The following is a 20,000-nucleotide window of genomic DNA, read 5'->3' on the forward strand; positions in this document are numbered from 1 at the left end:
CATCATTATCATCACCACTGTGGGTGTGCTGTGTGTGTTTGTGTGTGTGTGTGTGTGTTACCTCTCCAGCCTCCAGAGCCAGAACAAAAGCACAGCTCTCGTTACTGCAGGAGCGAACAGTCTCTGTGCGACCCTCTCTGAATAAACGTGTCATAGAGGCCTCATAAGTCAAGCAAAAACCTCCTCTGTCCTGTACACACACACACACACACACACACACACACACACACACACACACACACACACACACACACACACCTTTTTCCATCTTGTGGAATGTGGAAGAAAGTAATGGTTTATATCTCCTTTATTTGTGTAAGTTCATGTTCAGGGGAAATGTTTTCCTGTTTAAAAAACAAGAGTGGCTCGAATGTATCTGTGCGAGTGTGTGTGCGTGTGTGTGTGTGTTTGTGTGTGTGTATTACCCTATAGTATGCCAGCTGCAGTGATATCTGTATAAAAGCATCTGGGCTAAGTTTCAGCTTTTTAATGCGACCTTTTCCGAACTCTCTGAAGGGAAACACATGACAGTCGACATCATCAGCCAACGTACGAGCCACAGCCAGAGACTCCTTTATCTGCTCCTTCACCTACACACACACACACACACACACACACACACACACACACACACACACACACACACACACACACACACACACGAACACACACGAACACACACACACATTAGGTAAAATGTGTACAGAAAGATGGATATGGGTTTCAGACACAGGTTCTTGCAGATATTCACAGCATTTAAGGTAAACAGTTGAAGTTATTAAAACCCCATACACAGCTGGAGTTAATAAAACCCCACACACAGCTGGAGTTAATAAAACCCCACACACAGCTGGAGTTAATAAAACCCCATACACAGCTGGAGTTAATAAAACCCCACACACAGCTGGAGTTAATAAAACCCCACTGTAACACACACCGCTGCAGAAGAACAGTGCAGGAACCCTGTGGTACTGATCATCATAATTCAAAATACGTCAACCAGGTAACATCAGTACCAAAAAAATATGTACCAAAAAACGTGTGTAGTGTATAGTGTGTATAATAAGTGTATAGTGTGTATGATGAGTGTATGATGAGTGTATAGTGTGTATGATGAGTGTAAAGTGTGTATGTTGGGTGTAAGATGAGTGTATGATGAGTGTATAGAGTGTATGATGAGTGTATAGTGTGTATGATGAGTGTATAGAGTGTATGATGAGTGTATAGTGTGTATGATGGGTGTATGATGAGTGTATAGTGTGTATGAGTGTATAGTGAGTGCATAGTGTGTATGATGAGTGTATGATGAGTGTATGATGAGTGTATAGTGTGTATGATGAGTGTATGATGGGTGTATGATGAGTGTATAGTGTGTATGATGAGTGTATAGTGTGTATGATAAGTGTATAGTGTGTATGATGAGTGTATAGTGAGTGCATAGTGTGTATGATGAGTGTATGATCAGTGGATAGTGTGTATGATGAGTGTATAGTGTGTATGATGTGTATGATGAGTGTATGAGTGTATAGTGTGTATGATGAGTGTATGATGGGTGTATGATGAGTGTATAGTGTGTATGATGAGTGTATAGTGTGTATGATGAGTGTATGATCAGTGGATAGTGTGTCTGATGAGTGTATAGTGTGTATGATAGTGTATGATGAGTGTATGATCAGTGGATAGTGTGTATGATAAGTGTATAGTGTGTATGATGAGTGTATGATGGGTGTATGATGAGTGTATGATCAGTGGATAGTGTGTATGATGAGTGTATAGTGTGTATGATGAGTGTATGATGGGTATATGATGAGTGTATGATCAGTGTATAGTGTGTGTGATGAGTGTATAGTGTGTATGATGAGTGTATAGTGAGTGTATAGTGTGTATGATGAGTGTATGATCAGTGGATAGTGTGTATGATAAGTGTATAGTGTGTATGATGAGTGTATGATGTGTGTATGATGAGTGTATAGTGAGTGTATAGTGTGTATGATGAGTGTATGATGGTGTATGATGAGTGTATGATCAGTGTATAGTGTGTATGATGAGTGTATAGTGTGTATGATGAGTGTATAGTGAGTGTATGATGGGTGTATGATGAGTGTATGATCAGTGGATAGTGTGTATGATGAGTGTATAGTGTGTATGATGAGTGTATGATCAGTGTATAGTGTGTGATGAGTGTATAGTGTGTATGATGAGTGTATGATCAGTGGATAGTGTGTATGATGAGTGTATAGTGTGTATGATGAGTGTATGATGGGTGTATGATGAGTGTATGATCAGTGTATAGTGTGTATGATGAGTGTATAGTGTGTATGATGAGTGTATGAGTGTATGAGTGTATAGTGTGTATGATGAGTGTATGATCAGTGGATAGTGTGTATGATGAGTGTATGATGAGTGTAGTGTGTATGATGAGTGTATGATGAGTGTATGATGAGTGTATAGTGTGTATGATGAGTGTATGATGAGTGTGTGATGAGTGTATAGTGTATGATGAGTGTATAGTGTATAGTGTATGATGAGTGTATGATCAGTGGATAGTGTGTATGATGAGTGTATAGTGTGTATGATGAGTGTATGATGGGTGTATGATGAGTGTATGATGAGTGTGTGATGAGTGTATGTATGATGAGTGTATAGTGTGTATGATGAGTGTATGAGTGTATGAGTGTATGATCAGTGGATAGTGTGTATGATGAGTGTATAGTGTGTATGATGAGTGTATGATAGGTGTATGATGAGTGTATGATCAGTGGATAGTGTGTATGATAAGTGTATAGTGTGTATGATGAGTGTATGATGGGTGTATGATGAGTGTATGATCAGTGTATAGTGTGTGATGAGTGTATAGTGTGTATGATGAGTGTATGATGGGTATATGATGAGTGTATGATCAGTGTATAGTGTGTATGATGAGTGTATAGTGTGTATGATGAGTGTATAGTGAGTGTATAGTGTGTATGATGAGTGTATGATCAGTGGATAGTGTGTATGATAAGTGTATAGTGTGTATGATGAGTGTATAGTGTGTATGATGAGTGTATAGTGAGTGTATAGTGTGTATGATGAGTGTATGATGGGTGTGATGAGTGTATGATCAGTGTATAGTGTGTGATGAGTGTATAGTGTGTATGATGAGTGTATAGTGAGTGTATGATGGGTGTATGATGAGTGTATGATCAGTGGATAGTGTGTATGATGAGTGTATAGTGTGTATGATGAGTGTATGATCAGTGGATAGTGTGTATGATGAGTGTATAGTGTGTATGATGAGTGTATGATCAGTGGATAGTGTGTATGATGAGTGTATAGTGTGTATGATGAGTGTATGATGGGTGTATGATGAGTGTATGATCAGTGTATAGTGTGTATGATGAGTGTATAGTGTGTATGATGAGTGTATAGTGAGTGTATAGTGTATGATGAGTGTATGATCAGTGGATAGTGTGTGTATGATGAGTGGATAGTGTGTATGATGAGTGTATGATGAGTGTATGATGAGTGTATAGTGTGTATGATGAGTGTATGATGGGTGTATGATGAGTGTATAGTGTGTATGATGAGTGTATAGTGTGTATGATGAGTGTATAGTGAGTGTATAGTGTGTATGATGAGTGTATGATCAGTGGATAGTGTGTATGATGAGTGTATAGTGTGTATGATGAGTGTATGATGGGTGTATGATGAGTGTATGATGAGTGGATAGTGTGTATGATGAGTGTATAGTGTGTATGATGAGTGTATATGATGAGTGTGTATAGTGTATGATGAGTGTATGATCAGTGGATAGTGTGTATGATGAGTGTATAGTGTGTATGATGAGTGAATGATAGGTGTATGATGAGTGTATGATCAGTGGATAGTGTGTATGATAAGTGTATAGTGTGTATGATGAGTGTATGATGGGTGTATGATGAGTGTATGATCAGTGTATAGTGTGTGATGAGTGTATAGTGTGTATGATGAGTGTATGATAGGTGTATGATGAGTGTATGATCAGTGTATAGTGTGTGTATGATGAGTGTATAGTGTATGATGAGTGTGTGATGAGTGTATAGTGTGATGAGTGTATGATCAGTGGATAGTGTATGATGAGTGTATAGTGTGTATGATGAGTGTATAGTGTGTATGATGAGTGTATGATGGTGTATGATGAGTGTATAGTGTGTATGATGAGTGTATAGTGTGTATGATGAGTGTATGATGAGTGTGTGATGAGTGTATGATGAGTGGATAGTGTGTATGATGATGAGTGTATAGTGTGTATGATGAGTGTATGATGGGTGTATGATGGGTGTATGATGAGTGTATAGTGTGTATGATGAGGGTATGATGGGTGTATGATGAGTGTATAGTGTGTATGATGAGTGTATGATGAGTGTATGAGTGTATAGTGTGTATGATGAGTGTATGATGAGTGTATGATGTGTGTATGATGAGTGGATAGTGTATGATGAGTGTATAGTGAGTGTATAGTGTATGATGGGTGTATGATGAGTGTATAGTGTGTATGATGAGTGTATGATGGGTGTATGATGAGTGTATAGTGTGTATGATGAGTGTATAGTGTGTATGATGAGTGTATAGTGTGTATGATGAGTGTATGATGTATGATGAGTGTATGATGGGTGTATGATGAGTGTATAGTGTGTATGATGAGTGTATGAGTGTGTATGATGAGTATGATGAGTGTATGATGGTGTATGATGAGTGTATAGTGTATGATGAGTGTATGATGGTGTATGATGAGTGTATAGTGTATGATGAGTGTATGATGGGTGTATGATGAGAGTATAGTGTGTATGATGAGTGTATGATGGGTGTATGATGAGTGTATAGTGTGTATAATGAGTGTATGATGGGTGTATGAGTGTATAGTGTGTATGATGAGTGTATGATGGGTGTATGATGAGTGTATGATGGGTGTATGATGGGTGTATAGTGTGTATGAGTGTATGATGGGTGTATGATGAGTGTATAGTGTGTATGATGAGTGTATAGTGTGTATGATGAGTGTATGATGGGTGTATGATGAGTGTATAGTGTGTATGATGAGTGTATGAGGGTGTATGATGAGTGTATAGTGTGTATGATGAGGGTATGATGGGTGTATGATGAGTGTATAGTGTGTATGATGAGTGTATAGTGTATAGACACAAAACCTGAAAGCGGGTTCCTTCCCCTTCACATTATTCATGTGAGTACACTGAGGAAGAAATTCATCCATTATAACATCCGGTTTATTTATAGACCATTTGGATTTACATACAGCAGTGTTTCACACACGCTCATGAAACACACATTCAGAGTCAGGGTTGGGCTCAGGGTCAGGGTTAGGGTCAGGTGCTTGGTTGGGCTCAAAGTCAGGGTTTTCCTTAGGGTTTTGGTTTTGTGTAAGGTCAGGGGATTGGTTAGGGTTAGGGTTTTGTTAATGGTTTTAGTTAAAGTCATGGGATTGGTTAGAATCAGGGTTTTGGTTGGGGTCAGAGTCATTGTTAGGGTTTTGTTTAGGGTCAGAGTCAGGGTCAAGGTCAGAGTCAGAGTCAGGGATTTGGTTAGGGCCAGAGTCAGGGCTAGGTTCAGAGTCAGGGTTTTGGTTAAGGTCAGAGTCATGGTTGGGGTCATAGTTAGAGTCAGAGTCAAAGTCAGGGTTTGGGTAAGGGTTTTGGGTCAGGATCAGAATCAGGGTTTTAGTTAGGGTAAGGGTCAAGATCAGGGTTTTATTTAGGGTAAGGGTTAGGATCAGGGTTTTAGTTAGGGTCAGGATCAGGGTTTTAGCCAGGGTTAGGGCTATGATCAGGGTTTCAGTTAGGGTAGGGTCATGATCAAGGTTTTATTCAGGGTTAGGTTCAGGGTCAGGATCAGGGTTTTACTCAGGGTTTGGGTCAAGGTCAGGGTTTGAGTTAGGGTTAGGGTCAGGGTTTTATTCAGGTTAGGATCAGGATAAGGATCAGGGTTTTAGTTAGGGTTAGGATCAGGATCAGGGTTTTACTCAGGGTTAGGGCCAGGATTTTAGTTAGGGTTAGGAACAGGGTTTGGGTCAGGTGAGGGTCAGGGTTTTAGTTAGCAATAGGATCAGGGTTTTATTTAGGGTGAGGGTTAGGGTCAGGGTTTTAGTTAGGGTCAGGATAAGAATCAGGGTTTTAGCCAGGGTTAGGATCAGGCTTTTACTCAGGGTTGGGGTCAGGGTTTTAGTTAGGGTTAGGATCGGGTTTTGAGCCAGGGTTAGGGTCAGGATCAGGATTTGGGTTTTTAGTTTGGGTTAGGGTCAGGGTTTTAGTTAGCGATAGGATCAGGGTTTTATTTAGGGTAAGGGTCAGGATCAGGGTTTTAGTTAGGGCTAGGGTCAGGGTTTTAGTTAGGGACAGGATCAGGATACATGCTTTAGCCAGGGTTAGGGCCAGGATCAGGGTTTTAGTTAAGGCCAGGATCAGGGTTTTAGTTAGGGCTAGGGTCAGGGTTTTATTTAGGGGTAGGGTCAGGATCAGGATCAGGGTTTTGGTTTGGGTTAGAATCAGTGTTTTAGTTAGGGATAGGATCACGGTTTTATTTAGGGTAAGGGTCAGGATCAGGATTAGTCTTTTAGCCAGGGTTAGGGCCAGGATCAGGGTTTTAGTTAGGGTTAGTAACAGGGTACTGTCCTGCATTCAGGTGTTCAGAAGTAGAATAACAGTCAGTAGATGAATAATCAGTAAATGAACATTGAGGTGTGCGTCAGTGGACTATTGTGTAAAGTGCAGACTTGATTAAACAGATGGACGTGCTGCTCTGTGTGTGTGTGTCTATGTGTACATTAGCATTTTGGTTCTTTCCTGTGTAAAACCCCACAGTTCATAGAAATGTGAGACCACAATAGTAGAAAGTTGTGGCTGCCTGCTGCAAAAGTGTGTGTGTGTGTGTGTGTGTATGTGTGTGAGTGTAAATGTCTCTAACCTTTTGTGGTATGTCCCAGCCTAGGCGTTGAGGAGGAGGGAGAGAGCGCTGCACTTCGCCTCGACAGTTTCCATCTGTGTCATAACCCAAGTGAAAAGCATCTGTGGCCAAAGTGAACTGAGAGAGAGGGGGGGGGGGCGACCTCATTACTCTTATTACACACACACACACTCTTTTTCTCTCTGTCTAAATATATTTCATTTTTGGATATGATGATCTGGTCATGATGATATGATGATCTGGTCAGTGTTACTGTAGCACTTTAATAAAGGACTTTACAGAAATAAACACATTCACACATCACTCTGTAAAGTTAATCTCTTATGTGGTGACTGTGGTGAAGGAAAAACTCCCTAAAACTTCATGAGGAAGAAACCGTGAGAAGAACCAGATTAAGCAGGAACCTCATCCTTCTTCTCAACACTATATATCCATTCATTGTAGTTCCATCAGTGTTCAGATTTTCTCCTGATCACTGATTGAGATTTGGTTCATGGTGACTGTAGTCCTGAACCACTGTAGCAGACTGTTTATATTAATTATAGTCCAAATCCATCTTTATGGTTTTTGAGTTTAACCTCCAAAGGAACCTCGTAAGAAACCATAATGAGGTGTACAGAGTGGTTCCAGGTGAGGAGAATTCAGTCCCAAAATCAAGATGGAGCAGGCAGATGTCAGTATTGGATTCTGAAGAAACCCATTTTATACCCAGATTTTACTTGAATCTTGTTAAGCCAAGCGCACCAGCCAACCCCACCCAACATTAAGTGCTGACCATCACCCAGCTCAGCACACCACCAGGCTCCACCCGCCACCCTGTGCTGCCCTCCACCCAGCTCCGCTCATCATTAAGCTCTGCCCAATCAGCAGCTACTAACTGGAGAGGAAAAATTGATCATGTGCTCACAACACGTAGTGGAGTAACGCACTCAACACAATCAACACACACTGATACCCTCTGTCATCTTCCTCATACGCAAACTCACAAACATTCAGGATTGGCTGGTGTGGCTGATGAAGTTCATACTGACTCCACCCAACAGGAACGGCAGTTCATTTTACTCTTCAACCTCTGAGGTTCAACATCTCAGTGACGTCACTCGAGAGCTCAGATATATTTCACAAAGTTCTTTATATCTGACCATCTGAGAGGTTCATGACTATGGGCACACGCTGAACTAAATTATAAATGCAGCACAGGAGAAGTGCTCACTGACACACATTTAGACAGATTTGTGAACAATGTTGGAGAGAAATAGGACTTTTGTGTACATAAAAAGTGTCTTAGATCTTTGAGTTCAGCTCATGAAAAATGGGGGCAAAAACAAAAGTGTTTTGTTTATAATTTTGTTGAGTGTATTTATATATATTCTCAAATACACACACAGACACACACTCTTACATACACACACACTCTTACATACACACACACTCTTACACACACTCTTACATACACACACACACTCTTATGCAAACACTTTTACACCCACATACACACTTGCACTCTCTCTCACACAGACACACACTCTTACATACACACACACTCTTACATACACACACACTCTTACATGCACGCACACACACACACACACACACACACACACACACACACACACACACACACACACACACACACACACACACACGGATTCCAAGATTTTGAGGCAGATTCTAACTGGAGTTTCTAGAAAGCGTTGTGGTTTTATGGTGTCGAAGCTCTGTGTGATTTTACTCTGTTTATTCACTGCCAGGTTGAAGTTTCCAGATAAACTCATGTTGAGTACGAGGTAGTTGTAGATTTGGGCGTGTTCTATCTCTGAACTCCAAAACTTAATGTGTGTTTAGTTCCCTAAGAGCTGGGTCTGTTTTGGAAGACGAGGATTTTGGATCTTGTTGACCACACACACACACACACACACACACACACACACACACACACACAGAACTTAACACACTCATTACTTATCTCAATCTATTCCATCATCATTTACTTATTTATTATTTATACATAACCATATCACACTGTTTACATGCTGTTCTGCACACTTCTGCTGCTGTTCTGTGCTCTTCACAATATACATGCTTCCGTACATACTCCGTTATTAGAAGGCATGGAATTAGCTTCCATTGTTATGCTGATGATACCCAGCTATATATCTCATCTAAACCAGACGATACACTCAATTAACTCGGATAACTGAGTGTGTTAAAGGAATAAAAGACAGGATGACTCATAACTTTCTACTTTTAAATTCTGATAAGACGGAGATTTTGCTCATCGGCTCAAAAACCAGTACACAGAAGCTCCAGCATCTCAACCTGCATTTAGACGGATGTTCTGTAACCACTAGTTCAACAGTAAAAGACCTGAGAGTTATTTTAGACAGCGACTTGTCTTTCAAATATCATATCAACCAAGTTACAAAAACAGCTTCTTCCACCTTAGAAATATTTCTAAGCTAAGAAACATGTTGTCTATATCTGATGCAGAGAAGCTCGTCCATGCGTTCATGACCTCCAGACTGGACTATTGTAATGCATTACTAGGTGGATGTCCTGCGTCATTAATAAACAAGCTTCAGTTAGTTCAGAATGCAGCAGTCAGAGTTCTCACAAGGTGGAGAAAATATCACCATATAACCCCAATCTTCTCATCCCTACACTGGCTTCCTGTTAAGTTTCAAATCCACTACAAACTACTGCTTCTTACCTACAAAACACTAAATGGTTTATCTCCATGTATCTCCAGTCTTCTAACACGCTACAATCCATCACGCTCCCTGAGATCTCAAAACTCTGGACTTCTAGTAGTTCCTAGAATAGCAAAGTCCACTAAAGGTGGTAGAACATTCTCACATTTAGCTCCTAAACTCTGGAATAGTCTTCCTGACAGTGTTCGGGGCTCAGACACACTCTCCCAGTTTAAGTGCAGATTAAAGATGTATGTTTTTAGCGAGTTCTACACATAACACACATCACATCATAACCTTGTGCTCCAGAACATCTGATCACATCACATTATCAACTTGTGCTGTTAATATCATGAACAGCAGCTACGCTAATTCCTCTCCACTGCTTCTCTTTCTCTCCCCATCCCGAGACATCCTGAGGTTGCTCCAGCTCCAGTCACGTCCCACCTCATGAAGATTATGGACCTTTAAAGAAGTAGATGCTCACAAACACCCTGAACCATCTAGAGACGTACCAGCGCCAATTAGATCCCACTTCATGTAGAGTTTGGACACTGGACCTCCTGGAGTGTTTAAAGGCTCTGACATGGAGAAGCTGCTGTTGGATCTGTGATGATCTCAGATGTTGAGCTATTTTATGAGTTGCTCAGTAGCTCCTGGTTTTATGACCATAATGACTGTAAAAGACTGTAGAAAGATCATCAGTCATAATCACACACTCCAGTGCTCATGTTAGTTCTCACTCTCCAGTGTTCTGTAGTGTTTAAAGACTATAATCACACTCTTGATGTCACCCAGATGAGGATGAGGTTCTGCTTTTGAGTCTGGTTCCTTTCAAAGTTTCTTCCTCAGAACATCTAAGGGAGTTTTTCCTTCACCACAGTCTCCATGGTGCTCATCAGAGATAAACACACATCATTCACCTTCACTGTTAAATTCTGTAAAGCTGCTTTGAGACGATGTGTGTGTTGTGAAAAGCGCAATAGAAATAAATATAGAAAACTTCACTTGCATGTCTTGACTGCTGCTGCTGCTGTTTTCTGCACTACATTGTGTTTTATATTTACTCTCAGTTATAGATTTTATAGTTCTCTTTGTACAGTACTGTATATTCAGAGTGTAGAGCAGGGTTACTGGTCGGTGCTGTTGTGTTATGTGTGTTGTCCCACACTGTCTTGTGTTGTCTGTCTGTACTGTTTGTACTCGATGCACTTTATGTAGCTTTGTGTTGTGCTGTGGCTTTATGTTGTTGTTTAGAGTAGCGTCAGGGTTCTGGAGGAACGTTGTCTTGTTTTTACTGTGTATTGTGTAGCTCTGTGTATAGTAGAAATGACAATTAAAGCCTCTTGACTTGATTTGATTCTTAATTATAAAGAACATATACATTTTTTATCTCCACATGATCTGTGTAAAGCTGCTTTGAGACAATGTTTATTGTTAAAAGCGCAATACAAATAAACATGAATTGACTTGATTATGGTTGCTAGTTTGTGTTTATAGTTTGTGTTTTTGCTCCGAGTTTGTTTTAGATGTTTAAAGAGTGTTTGGAAATGGCGTGTCCACATTTCTCCATCTTGAATTGCTAATTCTTCATGTTCTCTTTCCTTTAGCATGTTCTATTTTTCCCAGAATTGATTAGTGTTGATTGACTCCTCTATCACAGTTGTTTCTCTGTGTGTGTTGTGCTTTTTTTAGTTCTGAGTGAATGTTTGTTTTGTCTGAGAGTTTCACAGTAAAGAAGTCGTATGTTGGTGTTGTTTGGGTCTCAGTGTTTTTGGTTTGATAAATTCCTGAGTTCTTTTCTTAAATGTTGACAGTTTTTATCAATCCAGTTCTCTTCTTTACTCAGTTTAGGCTTTAATGTAGTTCTAGTGTTTAATTTGGTCTTTTCTGCTGTTCTGTTAAATATGAAGTGAAAGAGCTGAACTGCTGATCGACTTTTCTTTTTTCTGTTTTGGGCACATCTGTAGGTTTTGTAGATATTGTACAGCTTACTGGGCTGTGTGTGTGTGTGTGTGTGTGTGTGTGTGTGTGTGTGTGTAAGAGAGAGTGTATGTGATGATGTGACCCTGTAAGAGGTTAATGGGACATCGAGTGTTTCTGCCCACAGTGGAAAAAGAAAGACTTAGAACAAAACCATGCACGCACACAGACACGCACACACACACACACACACACACACACACACACACACACACACACACACACACACACACGCACACACACACGCACACACACGCACTTAAAATAGATACAAAATAACAGTCCACCTACACACTATGCACAAAAGTTGTATATGACCCTGCAGGCAAAACATTTATAACCACATTATAGTGTGATGTGTTTAATGTATGTTGTGATGTGTGTTGTGTTTGATGTGTGTTGTGTGATGTGTTTTATTTTTGATGTAAGTTATGTGATGTGTGTTGTGTGATGTGTTGTGTTTAATGTATGTTGTGATGTGTGTTGTGTTTGATGTGTGTTGTGTGATGTGTGTTGTGTTTTATGTATGTTGTGTGATGTGTGTTGTGTGTTGTGTTTTATGTATGTTGTGTAATGTGTGTTGTTTGATGTGTGTTGTTTGATGTGTTGTGTTTGATGTGTGTTGTGTGATTTATGTTGTGTGATGTGCGTTGTGTTTTATGTATGTTGTGTGATGTGTGTTGTGTGTTGTGTTTTATGTATGTTGTGTGATGTGTTGTTTGATGTGTGTTGTGTTTGATGTGTGTTGTGTCCTATTATCTTAAGTAAGTAAGTACGTACCACATTTATCTATTTATTATTATTTATACTTGCACCCTTTGTATTACAGTAGAACGGTTACATGCGGTCTTTGCACCTTCTTGCTGCTGTTTTTGCACTACATTGTTCTGTTCTGTTCTGTTTGTATTCTCTCCTGGGTATAGTTTTTACATTTCTCCTCACACAGTACTGTATATTTAAGTATACAGTAGGTTTACTAGTCGGCGCTATACTTGTTTTTTTTGTCTTTTGTCTTGTCTTGTGTTGTCTTGTGTTGTCTTGTGTTGTCTTGTGTTGTCTTGTGTTGTCTTGTGTTGTCTGTCTGCACTGTCTGTCTGTGCTGTTTTCTGTTTGCACTGTTTGCACCAGGTTGCATTCGATGCACTTTATGTTTGTGTTGTTGTAGCTCTCTGCTGTTGTTGTTTAGTGTAGCACCAGGGTTCCGGAGGAATGTTGTTTCGTTTTTACTCTGTACTGTGTACCACTGTGTGTAGTACAAATGACAATAAAAGCTTCTTAACTTGACCTGAATTAAGTAAGTAAGTACTTAAGTACGGTGACGATTTACATTTACTTCATTACTGTCCAACACTGGTGTGTTTGTAGTTTGTGTGTGTGTGTGTGTGTGTGTGTGTGTGTGTGTGTGTGCGTGTACACTGTGCTCTCTCACCTCCCACATGTGAGCGACAGTAGGGGCGTCGGCCCAGGAGTGTTCTGCGTTGAGGCCGGTCTTTGCGTTTTTATAAACCACCACACACAGGGATTTATCAAACCACCTGGGCGGGGGGAGATGAGATGAGGGGTTAGTGTTGCTATGGTAACAGTCCAGCTGATTTCATGGTTCTCAGGAAATATTGAACAGTTACAGTTATGTAATTATTATGGGATGTTCGTGAAATGGCCTTGTACTCCCAGACCTCCACCCCCTGACTTCCTGAATTCTAAAACTCATGAACATCTCCAGACTCTGGATTACTTCCCTGCTGAAGCTCCACCAGGTCTTTAGTGCAGCTGTCTTCACTTCCTGTTTGTCCTCAAATAATTTTCTGTTCAGTTCTTCACTGAGTGAAGATCTGCTTAGGTTGAATTCCATCATGGCCTCCATCCTGTGAGCACTAAAAATGGATTTGTGTGAAGATATCATCACTGCTCAACTCATACTGCTGCTCTTCGAGGCTCTCACACCATCTACCACTAGAACACACATGCTTGAGATGATGATCTCCTTCCATTCTCAATCATCTTCATCCTCTTCTCATTTGTCCAAAATATGTTCCAGAAAGTTACAGGGTTGCTGAGATGTTTCTCCCAGTACCTTCTCTGACTAATGTTTAAGCTCTCTCTCTCTCTCTCTCTCTCTCTCTCTCTCTGATGGGTTTCCTTCGATTTTTCAGACTAAGGATGGTTTCTTCACTCACATTGATGTCTTTTAGAACTTTATCCTGAGAGAGAACTTCAACAGAATCAAGATGTAAAATTCACACAGGAAAATCATCCCTTGTTCTTGTCTCTGTTTACCTGTGATTGGAATCATGAGTGCTGGAAAGTTCTGAACCTCCAGAACCCTGGATTCATTTCTCTGATTTCATGTGATCTCCACTGCACTGAGATACACACTGTAAGAACAGTGACTTTGTGGCTCTGAAAAAGCGTATAAATGTTGTTAATTGAACAGAATGGTGAGATGTTAACGAGCGTGAACGTGAACAAGCTCGGATTCTCACAGTGTGGACTGAAGGAGAAAGCATGTTTTCTGAAATTTGGAGCACACGAAGAAAATAATTCCAGATTTCAATTTCTATTAATATCATTATATGATGGCTTCAGGCTCCTGGCTGCATCAATTACTGCCTTCCTGTTTCCGGTTCTGGAATAAAGGGTCTGATTCATTCGCACAAGCGTGAGGAAGAGAACTGCACGACTTGGCCTTCAACACTCCTACACAACGAATGGAAAAGGACAGACGGACTTATTGTCATGTTACACACACGCGTCTGATTCCGGCTCTGAGGACATGCTGGGGTGGAGTCATGCCACTTCAAAATTTATGGATTAATCTCATGACCTTTTATTTGGAGTCTGTTCCGTTCTTTCTGAAACACCGAACTTTCTGTCTCTCACATTCCCTCCATCATCACCCTGAAAACGAGTGTTCTTTTATTGCTCCACCACAACTTAAGGCCATGTTGTGTCCAAAACATCGCATCATTTCACACAGCACAACCTCACTGTCACACTGAGAACTTTCTGAATATGGGGCCACACCCCCTTTACTGAGACCAACAGGTACAAAGACCACACCCCTTTTAATGAGAACAAAAGGTACGGAGGCCACCCCCTTTAATCAGGCTGACAGGTACAGTGGCCACACCCCCTTCAACAAGAACAATATGTTGAGGCCATGCCCCCTTAACAAGAACAAACGGTATGGAGGCCACACCCCTTTAACAAGACTGCCATGTACACTGGCCACGCCCCCTTTAATGAGAACAGATGTACAGAGGCCATGCCCCTTTAATGAAAGTGGCAGGTTCGTAGGCCACAGCCCCTTCCATGAGAACAAAGGTGTGTGTATGTGTGTGTATGTCTCACCGATCATAACATTTGCCATGGAGGAGAGATTTAGCGTAGCGGTCCAGGCTCCCATCCGGATCGTCGCCCTTCATCCCCTCCTCTTCATCATCCAGAGTGACAAAGAACGCTGCTTTCTCAATGCAATCCAGAGAACGTTTATTTATCCCCGAGCTGAAATACTGCTTCCTCACACGTGCCCAGGGAACCCTGCAGACATCCACCCACACACACACACACACACCCCCACACAAAGTTAAAGATGAAGTAAGTGATTTGAATGTGTTTTTCTGTGTGTGTGTGTGTGTGTGTGTGTGTGTGTGTGTGTGTGTGTGTGTTTTCCTGACCTAAACACTGACCTTATTAATATAGTATTGCATCTTAGAAAAACACTGTTAGGTGTTTTCCTGATCCGAGTCACTCATCCTTGTTTAGAAGGTGTGTGTGTGTGTGTGTGTGTGTGTGTGTGTGTGTGTGTGTGTGTGTGTGAGAGAGATAGATCAGGAAATCACCAAAGTACCCTGATCTCAGCGATGAGTCGCCGCATTTTGTGGCATCTAGTTGCCAGTAGAGGAAATGCAACAGAGCTGCAGGAGGCAGAGTGCAGTGATGAAGCGAAGAAAAGTGTTACTGTGTGTTTTTGTGTTTTATTGTGTATTGTATACCTTTCACTGCAAAATATATTGCAGAATATATTGCTCCCTGGTGGAGAGCCTCATAATCCTAACAATCCCAATTTTCATTCAGCAATGTGTGTGTGTGTGTGTGTGTGTGTGTGTGTGTGTTAGGGATGTGTATCTCCATAACTGAGTCTAATGTGATTCACATCCCGATGCACAGCCAATAATACGATACATAAAATATGCATATAAAGCAGCTACCGATACGATACGATTCCCCCCAATTACATTGCAGTGTGATTTCTATTCTATTCATCACAATGGAAGTAATATTAAGCTATAACATTTAATATGGTACAGATAGTTCACTTTCATTCGTTTGGTTCAGACAGACAGAAAATCATCCATTTACTTAAGTAACTTCTGACTTCTAACACATGGCCGCTACACAAACACGCTTTTGTAGTGCAAAAAGAAAAGAAATAAACCCAGATGTTCTTTTCCTGTTCTGTCGCCAGGAAGATTCAGCATATTCACACAGCAGCAGTGGGAAACAGTTTAGCAAGAAAAAATTAATCCACCGTATTTTTCGGACTATAAGCCGCTACTTTTTCCCCACGTTTTGAACTCCGCGGCTTAAACAACGAAGCGGCTAATTTATGGATTTTTCCTGGGTTTTTCCCGGTTTCACAAACTTCAAGCCAAAAAACTGAACCCCATAACATTAGACCACTGAAATTTCCGAACGGAAACGAAAAAACGCACCTCACCTGTGTTCTGAGCTGCACGGCATCGGGAGAAAAAACTTTTACCGGTGGTGATTTTTAAACGCATGACGATGCCAAAAGATAAACTCCCGAGAGAAATAGTTGTGAAAGGAAGGAGGAAGACAGAGAACAATGACTTTCTTGGTCTGCTACTGTTTAGATACAAGCCGTGTAATGCGTTGAGTCTGGGTGAAGGGAGAGCTCGCTAACTCCAGTTACAACAGAAATCATATAAACACAGACAGGTTTCCAAAAATTACGGAAATTACGGTACATATCAAATGTTGCTCACAAATAATTGGCCACTTTCAAAATGATAAAACTATAGCACATCCACTAATATTTACATATAAATTAATTTGTCTTTACAGATGCAAAAATGTTTTAAAAAGATGCATCATTATAGAAATGCCAACTTTTATCTGATGCACACTTTTTAAATCGATGCATCACATCGTAACCTTTAATGCCGATGTACCGATGCGAACTGCTGAATCTAACCATCCATTGTGTGTGTGTGTGTGTGTGTGTGTGTGTGTGTGTGTGTGTGTTTAAATGAGGTAAAACGCAAAAACATCTGGAGAACAATTACATTACATCACTGCTTTAGTTTCTGCTGTGTGACAGTGACACCTAGTGTTAAAATCAAGAACTACAATCTTCATCACACCTGTTCTAGGACATGTGATAACTGTGTGTGTGTGTGTGTGTGTGTGTGTGTGTGTGTGTGTGTGTGTGTGATTAAGAGTGTAACCTGTTTCCAGCGGTCAGTGCTCCCAGTGTCTCCTCTCCTGGGGCAGGAAGTGTGGGATCATCCAGAATTTTCTGGATCTGGTGTTGGATCTCTCGGGGAGAGAGGAGACGGCCAGCTGAGTAAACCCACAGCCTGAAATAGCGCCCCCTGTGGTACACAGCCACAAACTCACTGTCCTGCCAGTGCTGCAGTGTGTCTGAGAGAGAAAGTAATAATGTGAGTGTGTGTGTGTGTGTGTGTGTGTGTGTGTGTGTGTGTGTGTGTGTGTGTAAGAATGTATGAGTGTGTATCTGTGTATGTATGTATGTATGTATGTGTGTGTGTGTGTGTGAGAGAGAAAGTGTGTTAAAGAATGTATGAGTGTGTATTTTGTGTGGATGTGTGTGTGTGTGCGTGTGGATGTGTGTGTGTGTTTGTAAGATTGTATAAGTGTGTATGTAGGTATATATGTGTGTGTGTGTGTGTGTGTGTGTGTGTGTGTGTGTGTCTGTAAGAATGTATGAGTGTGTAGGTGTGTGAGAGAAAGTGTGTGAGAGTGTGTAAAAGAATGTGTGTGTGTAAGTATGTTAGAGAGTAAGTGTTAAAGAATGTATGATTGTGTGTATGTGTGTAAGAATTTATGACAGTGTGTGTGTGTGTGTGTGTGTGTGTGTGTGTGTGTGTGTGTGTGAAAGAATGTATGAGTGTGTATGTGTATGTGTGTGTGTGAGTGTGTGTTAAATAATTATTTAGTGTGTATGTGTAAGAATGTATAAGAGTGTGTATGTGTGTGTGTGTGAGAGAGAGTGTGTTAAAGAATGTATGAGTGTGTATGTATGTATGTGTGTACGAATGTGTGTGTGTGTGAGTGCGTGTTAAAGAATGTATGAGAGTGTATGTGTGTGTGTGCGAATGAGTGTGTTTGTGTGTAAGAATAAAAGAGAGTTTGTATGTGTGTTAGAGAATGTATGATTGAGTATGTGTGTGTGTGTGTGTGTGTGTGTGTGTGTGTGTGTGTGTGTGTGTGTGTGTGTGAGTGAGTGTTAAAGAATGTTTGAGTGTGTAACTATGTGTGAGTGGGTGTGTGTGTGTGCGTTAAAGAATGTATGATTGAGTGTGTGTGTGTGTGTGTGTGTGTGTGTGTGTGTATGTATGTATGTGTGTGTGTGTGTTAAAGAATGTATGAGTGTGTATGTATGTATGTGTGTGTGCGTGTGTGTGTGTCTGTTTGTGTTACCCGTCTCCTCTCCTGGAGTGCGTGTGGTGTTAAACATGCGCTCACATTGTGCTGCACACAGAGGGACGACTGTCCCAGGAACACGGCTCTACAAAACACACACACACACACACACACACACACACAAACATTAGTAGATGCTGACTTGACGATCATTAATGTTCCATTATCAGTAGCACTGCAAATCACTCTGTTAAAGTACTACGGTTAGGGTTTAGTGTGTGTGTGTGTGTGTGTGTGTGTGTGTGTGTGTGTGTGTGTGTGTGTGTGTGTGTGTGTGTGTGTGTTTTCTAGATCTTTCTGTCTCTGTGTGTACAGATTGGTGTGATTATTGACCCGAGTCTTTCCTTTGAGGCTCACGTGAATAATATCACCAGGATCTCCTTCTTTCACCTTAGAAATATTGCTAAAATTAGAAATATGATGTCGTTACAGGATGCAGAAAAACTAGTTTATGTTTTTGTAACATCTAGATTAGACTACTGTAACGCTTTACTGTCTGGGTGTTGGAGTAAGTGCAGAAATAAGCTTCAGTTAGTTCAGAATGCAGCAGCAAGAGTCCTCACTAGATCTAGAAAATATGAGCATATCAGCCCTGTTTTAATCATCTACACTGCTCCCAATTACATCTCACACTGATTATAAAATACTACTACTGACGTATAAAGCACTTAACGGTCTCACGCTGCAGTATCTGAGTGAACTTCTGTACCAGGATGATCCTCCACACCTACTTAGATCAGAAGGTGCAGGCTATTTGTTGGTACCTAAAATAATGAAGACTCCAGCAGGGGGCAGATATTTCTCTTATAAACCCCACAGTTATGGTGTGTGTGTGTGTGTGTGTGTGTGTGTGTGTGTGTGTGTGTGTGTGTGTGTGTGTATACATACAGGATTTAGCTCCTCTCGGTTGACTTTACGGCGGTACAGTAACAGGGCTGTGATGGTGTTTCCTGCTCGAGCGGCCTGTTTAGCTGTCGGTGTTACATACAAGAAGTCCTGCATCAACACACACACACACACACACACACACACACACACACACACACACGTAATCAGGGTTCTGAATGTAAAAAAGTCACGTCATGTATTGAATTAATCTTTAATGAAAAGAAAAACTGATTAAATTTAAATTCATCACCATTCCATAGTAGTTACTGTTGACCATGATGGGGTTCCGCCCTCGCAGGTAAACATACTCCTCCCACCAATCACTCACCTGCAGGACAGGAAGGGAGGACATACATCACCCACAGGAGAAGGTCTCACAGCCAATGTGTTCATTACAGTTCTCTACTTAAATTCACCTCAACTACACCTCAAATACACCTCAGCTTCACCTCAACTTCACCTCAGCTACACTTCAGTTACACCTCAACTACACCACAAGCTATATCCTAACATTACATCAACTTCAACTCAGCTACACCTCAACTTCATCTCAGCTACATCTTAGTTACACCTCAACTTCACCTCAACTACACTTCGACTACACCACAAGCTACACCTCAACTTTACCTGAGCTACATCTCAGTTACATCTCAGTTACTACTCAACCTCACTTCACATCCCAAGTGAGGTACACCTCAACTACACCACAACTACACCTCAGCTACATCTCAACTTCATCTCAACAACACCTCAGCTACAACTCAACTTCATCTTAGCTACACCTTACATCACCACAACCTTTCCACCAAC

The 20,000-nt window shown here is 40.9% G+C and overlaps 1 protein-coding gene across 2 annotated transcripts in view; it reads right to left on the reverse strand.

Moving 5' to 3' along the window:
- Window positions 1-20,000, reverse strand: part of cpt1a2b (carnitine palmitoyltransferase 1A2b) — a 32,736-nt gene that overhangs the window by 7,651 nt on the left and 5,085 nt on the right. For both annotated transcript variants that reach the window (XM_046865525.1, XM_046865526.1), the window contains exons 7-15: window positions 19,441-19,518; window positions 19,191-19,298; window positions 18,300-18,387; window positions 17,084-17,279; window positions 14,964-15,152; window positions 13,042-13,147; window positions 6,940-7,056; window positions 426-590; window positions 62-190 (exon numbers count right to left, since the gene is read on the reverse strand). In XM_046865525.1, coding sequence (XP_046721481.1) covers window positions 62-190; window positions 426-590; window positions 6,940-7,056; window positions 13,042-13,147; window positions 14,964-15,152; window positions 17,084-17,279; window positions 18,300-18,387; window positions 19,191-19,298; window positions 19,441-19,518 — 1,176 coding nt within the window. The remainder of the gene's footprint in view (window positions 1-61; window positions 191-425; window positions 591-6,939; window positions 7,057-13,041; window positions 13,148-14,963; window positions 15,153-17,083; window positions 17,280-18,299; window positions 18,388-19,190; window positions 19,299-19,440; window positions 19,519-20,000) is intronic.

The sequence above is a fragment of the Silurus meridionalis genome, chromosome 14, assembly GCF_014805685.1.
Source record: "Silurus meridionalis isolate SWU-2019-XX chromosome 14, ASM1480568v1, whole genome shotgun sequence".
Lineage (NCBI taxonomy): Eukaryota > Metazoa > Chordata > Actinopteri > Siluriformes > Siluridae > Silurus > Silurus meridionalis.